This window comes from Glycine max, chromosome 7 (genome assembly GCF_000004515.6).
Source record: "Glycine max cultivar Williams 82 chromosome 7, Glycine_max_v4.0, whole genome shotgun sequence".
Taxonomy (NCBI): domain Eukaryota; kingdom Viridiplantae; phylum Streptophyta; class Magnoliopsida; order Fabales; family Fabaceae; genus Glycine; species Glycine max.
The window spans coordinates 20,135,370-20,140,848 of NC_038243.2; the positions used below are offsets into that span (position 1 = coordinate 20,135,370).

The window sequence follows — 5,479 nt, forward strand, 5'->3', positions numbered from 1 at the left end:
TTTTGCTGAATTAAAAATCATTGATGAATTTTGAGTTTCAGAGAGTAGAGATAGTTCAAAATAGAATTTTATAAAAATTGTGGATATGGTCAGTGGTTATGTTTTTTGTTATATTGATAGTTGTGTTGTTTAGTTTATTGGCAATAGTCAGTGCTCATTCTTGTATTATTCTTGCTGTTAAACTTTTTATTCTGTTTTTTTAACTAGGGAGGTCATTGGTGGCAGCATGTATAAGTTGCATCATACCTTGGCTCTTAATGCTTCTAAGTAAATTTTACGAGCTCTGAAGCCAAGTTAACCAAGTGTTTTTTCTATTGAGTTCATATGATAAGTACTTGACTCTCTTTCTTTTGTGTGTGTATGTGTTTGTTTGGAAATATGCTATGTTCTCAGTTGCAATTTACCTGTAGTTAGTAACTTAGTATGCTGGACTTGAGTGCTCTTGGAAAAAGTTATACTTCTTAACCTTACCTTTAGGTGAAATAATATTAGTCCTTTGATGGCCCAAACCCAATTCCTGCATGTATACTCCCCCAAGAGAAGGGAATTTGTTGAATATGAGGGAGGCAGATCATAGCTAGCGGGAGTGAGTTTTTCTTTTTTGGAATTGGAGGCTCTGTGACTCACGCAATGAAGAGCCATCTCCATAGCTTTGAGCTCATGATCTTACAACCTCTACTATTGATTTGATTGGAATAGATTTCTAATTCTCCATCATCCTAGATTCTAAAAAAGATATTATATAAACCATCAAACATGATCAGTATATATAGATATACCATAAGTTTAAAACTGTACTGGCACAAGATAGCATAGGTAGTAGTAGTAGTAGTAGTAGTAGTAGTCGTAGTAGTGGTAGTAGTGGTAGTAGTGGTAGTAGTGGTAGTAGTGGTAGTAGGTGGTAGTAGGTGGTAGTAGGTGGTAGTAGTAGTGGTAGTAGTGGTAGTAGTAGTAGTAATAGTAGTAGTAGTGGTAGTAGTGGTAGTAGTGGTAGTAGTGGTAGTAGTGGTAGTAGTGGTAGTAGTGGTAGTAGTCGTAGTAGGTGGTAGTAGGTGGTAGTAGGTGGTAGTAGGTGGTAGTAGGTGGTAGTAGGTGGTAGTAGTGGTAGTAGTGGTAGTAGTGGTAGTAGTGGTAGTCGTGGTAGTGGTAGTGGTAGTGGTAGTGGTAGTGGTAGTGGTAGTGGTAGTGGTAGTGGTAGTGGTAGTAGTGGTAGTAGTGGTAGTAGGTGGTAGTAGGTGGTAGTAGGTGGTAGTAGGTGGTAGTAGGTGGTAGTAGGTGGTAGTAGTGGTAGTAGTGGTAGTAGTGGTAGTAGTGGTAGTAGTGGTAGTCGTGGTAGTGGTAGTGGTAGTGGTAGTGGTAGTGGTAGTGGTAGTGGTAGTGGTAGTGGTAGTGGTAGTGGTAGTGGTAGTGGTAGTGGTAGTGGTGGTTTTGGGATACCTCCCTGTTTATGATTTATGACTTATCTATTGCAGAAATGAGTTTATTTGATTTTATAGTATGCACCCAAAGGTGATCTTTACAAGGAATCACAAAAATGCAAATATTTCAGTCAAAGGCGTGTAACTATTGTAAGTATATATCATACAACAACATTCCTTCTAGGTGGAATTGCCACAATATGGGCATTCTTCTTAGCAAGAATTATTACAGTAGGATAATAGTTACGAGGATTTGAAAATCATTATGGCTTTAGAGTAAGTCTAATTTTTCACTTCAATTATTATTATTATTATTACTCAAGTCAAGTGACCATGACTATGCTAGGGCGTTGCCTAGGATATTCCCGTGATTCAAATTTGTCACAATGAACAGGTCAGGGCAACCACGGGATTTGAAGAAGTAAGTGTTCCTCTCATTTTTCACTTCAATTTTATTTTATTTGAATTTTTCATGTTTTGTTACACTAGCTGGTCTTTTTTGTTTTGGGGATTCGGTAGGTACATGCATAAGAAATTTCAGAGTAAGTATGATTTTTCACTTCAATTTTATTTTATTGTAATTTTTCATGTAAGCTTGATTTTTCACTTCAATTTTATTTTATTTTATTTTAATTTTCCATGCTCGGTTACACTTGCTGTGTATTGATCTGCAATTGTCTTTTTTGTTTTGGGGATTCGACAGGCACATGTAGGCATGGCTGTTGGACCTTGTGGCCTCAATAATCTTAAGAGGGATAGGCTTAGAATGCAGAAGAAGCACCAACAATCAATTTAATAATGTTCTATAAACATGCAAGGCAAAATTGATTGCAATAACATAAATGAGATAAGGGAAGAGAGAATGCAAACACAGTTTTATACTGGTTCGGCCACAACCCGTGCCTACGTCCAGTACTCAAGCAACCCACTTGAGATTTCCACTATCTTTGTAAAATCCATTACAAAGTCTGAGCCACACAGAGACAACCCATCCCTTGTGTTCAGGAATCCTTTACAACAAGAGACTCACAGTCTCTTAACCAATCTCATTGAATAAGAAGAATGGAAGAAGAATTCTCTCTTCAAGAGAAGAATATTACAATGAAGATCATGTAAGAATCCTTATAGATTTTGCAAGTGTTTGATCAAGGATTTCTTGAGAGAGCATTTGACAATGAAGTTCTTTTGGAATCTCTCTCATTGTCTTTTGAGAGGATAAGATATTTTTGCCAAGCAAAACTCTCTGCATAAAATTCGTGCCCAAGTCACCTATTTATAGGCCTTTGATGGTCATTCACAAATCTAATGAAAAGATGTGACTGTTGGCGATATTCCTTGAAAATCCTCTCTGGTAATCGATTACAGAATTAGTGTAATCGATTACACAGTTGTTTTTCTTGAACAATTGTGACCCTTCATTTAAAATTTGAATTCCCAACGTTCAGAGTCTCTGGTAATCGATTACATATGATGTGTAATCGATTACACACTTTCAAACCATTGGTAATCGATTACATGTATTGGTAATCGATTACATGTGCCTTGAATGACTTGAAACCTTTCATTGTGAGGCAAGGCTTGATCTTGAAGAAATCTTGAATCAAGGCTTTGTTTGTTGAAACAATCTTGTATTAATCTTGAAGCAAAATGAGCCTTGTTTAATTCTTCTTTTGACATCATCAAAATCATGTATACATACATTTACAATGGCAACGGGGCCCGAACCCGTGGGGCCCGAACCCGTGGGGCCCGCCCTGATTTTGACGGAGAAGATCTGAGTTGACCGGGGTCGGGATCGGGGTCGGATTTTCCCCGATAGCCAAATTCGGGTTCGGGGTCGGGGATGGGATTCTCAATATCCGCCCCGAACCCATCCCCAAACCCGCCCCGCTAATAATTAATATAGATAACACATTGAAATATGAAACTATTAGATTGAATTTTATGTTAGTGTTGGATTGAATTTTATGTTTTATTTAAAATTATATTTTTTATTTTATGACAAATTATATTTTTTAATAAAATTTTATAAAAATGTTGGGGGCGGGGCGGGGCGGGGAAAACCCGACCCCTATTGGGGACGGGGATAAGGGTGTAAATATACACCTCCATCGATTTTGGGGAAGGGGCGAGGAGGGAAATGGGGAGTCGGGGGTGGGGGTGGGGTAAACAAAACCCGGCCCCGACCCGCCTCGTTGCCATGCCTAGGCACATGCACAAGAAATTTCAGAGTAAGTCTGATTTTTCACTTCAATTATTATTATTATTATTATTATTATTATTACTCAAGTCAAGTGACCATGACTATGCTAGGGTGTTGCCTAGGATATTCTAGTGATTCAAATTTGTCACCATGAACAGGCTAGGGCAACCACGGGATTTGAAGAAGTAAGTGTTCCTCTCATTTTTTCACTTCAATTTTATTTTATTTTAATTTGTCATGCTCTGTTACACTAGCTGGTCTTTTTTGTTTTGGGGACTTGGCAGGTACATGCACAAGAAATTCAATAGTAAGTCTAATTTTTCACTTCAATTATTATTGTTGTTGTTGTTGTTATTATTATTATTATTATTATTATTATTATTATTATTATTATTATTATTATTATTATTATTATCATCATCATTATTATTATTATTACTCAAGTCAAGTGACCATGACTATGCTAGGGTGTTGTTTAGGATATTCGCGTGATTCAAATTTGTCACCATGAGTAGGTCAGGGCAACCACGAGATTTCAAGAAGTAAGTGTTCCTCTCAGCTTTGTAAACATTTGTATGAGTATTTCTTGGTTTTAATGACTATGTATTTGAACAATGTAGCTATGGAGAGTAACATGTAATGTTGCATCTATGATTTACAAAGTTGATGGAACTGTTATTCTACAATCAATATTTGCTTTATATTTGGAAATTTGCATTTTGAATGTGGTTCATATTATTCTAATGCAAACTTTTTGTTGTTTTAGCTTGGAGCAAATGCCATATTGGTAGTGTCTCTTGCAATCTGCAGAGTTGGTGCTGCTGTCCTAAAAGTTCCTCTTTACAAGGTATTTATCCATGAGTTGTGGTACTTGATCATCTCAAATGAAAATGCAAAAGGAGAGAACAAAAAAACCCAACTAATACAGAAAATATAAGCAACGATTTATAATCTGACACACATATTTTCTTGAACTACTTGCCAAGCCTATTGAGAATCTTTCCACTGCTGAGATACAATTGGAGAAGAGGGGGGCAGAATGATATGTGAGAGCATTATGTTTTGGTTACTATTCTTGGCAGTAGAACATTCAACATATTTTTGTTATTTAAATTTATATTGTGCAGAAGACCAACTACTATATCTTTAGAGTTGCTCTTCCTTTACCCTTTGTTAGCATATAAATTAAGCTCCAGTTATTTTGATTCTCTACCATAAATTCAAACTTAAAATTTTCTAACTGGCAGCTAACCTTTTGTGTGCCTTGAACCTAATCATTAAAAATCTTCAAATCACAAAAATATGTTTTTTAAAATTCTAAATCTTAGAATTTTTTATTTTTTCCTTGGAAAGCTTGATTTAGTTATTTTAATCAAATTGCTCGAAGAATTTCTTGCATTACTAACTGCAGATCTAGAAACAGTCCAGAAATATTTAGGACAAATTTTTGCATAGATGTCTATCTTTTTACAAGTCACATATTATACTGATCATTTATCTGACAGGCTACCTTTTTTGTTGCTTCTCTTGTGCTTGGATGTATCAATATCATACGTGTGATGTGATGTGCCTCTGCCATTTACAGGTTCAGGATCCACACAGAATTAAATACAATGGAACAATTCAAGGTCTAAAATATATATGGAGAACTAATGGTTTTCATGGGTTGTTCAAAGGGAATGGTACTAATAATTGTCCTAAATTCTGTTGTCCAGTTCTTCAGTTATGAGCAAGCTTTCAAGTAAGCTTTGCTTTAGATATACGCTGATGTACTGCACTTTTATGATGATAAATTTGTAATGATGAGATTCTACCATCCTTTTGTATTTTAACTTTTTCAAAACAGTTTTCTCTAAGC

The 5,479-nt window shown here is 36.0% G+C and overlaps 1 protein-coding gene across 1 annotated transcript; it reads right to left on the minus strand.

The window, feature by feature from the left end:
* Nucleotides 1-418: 418 nt before the first annotated feature.
* On the minus strand, nt 419-3,530 carry LOC121175192 (cell wall protein DAN4-like). Its single transcript, XM_041017508.1, has 4 exons — nt 3,483-3,530; nt 3,203-3,308; nt 780-1,441; nt 419-517 (listed from the first exon to the last, which is right to left on the minus strand). Exons 1-4 carry the CDS (start codon nt 3,528-3,530, stop codon nt 419-421), a joined length of 915 nt encoding a protein of 304 aa, XP_040873442.1.
* Nucleotides 3,531-5,479: the final 1,949 nt, after the last annotated feature.

Coding starts and splice junctions, on each gene's coding strand:
- LOC121175192 (XM_041017508.1), bottom strand. CDS start 3,530: ATGGAGGTGTATATTTACACCCTTATCCCCGTCCCCAATAGGGGTCGG. Junction 1,442..3,202: donor CGACCCCGATCCCGACCCCG/GTCAACTCAGAT, acceptor AATCATAAACAG/GGAGGTATCCCAAAACCACC. Junction 518..779: donor AGTACAGTTTTAAACTTATG/GTATATCTATAT, acceptor GTATACATGCAG/GAATTGGGTTTGGGCCATCA.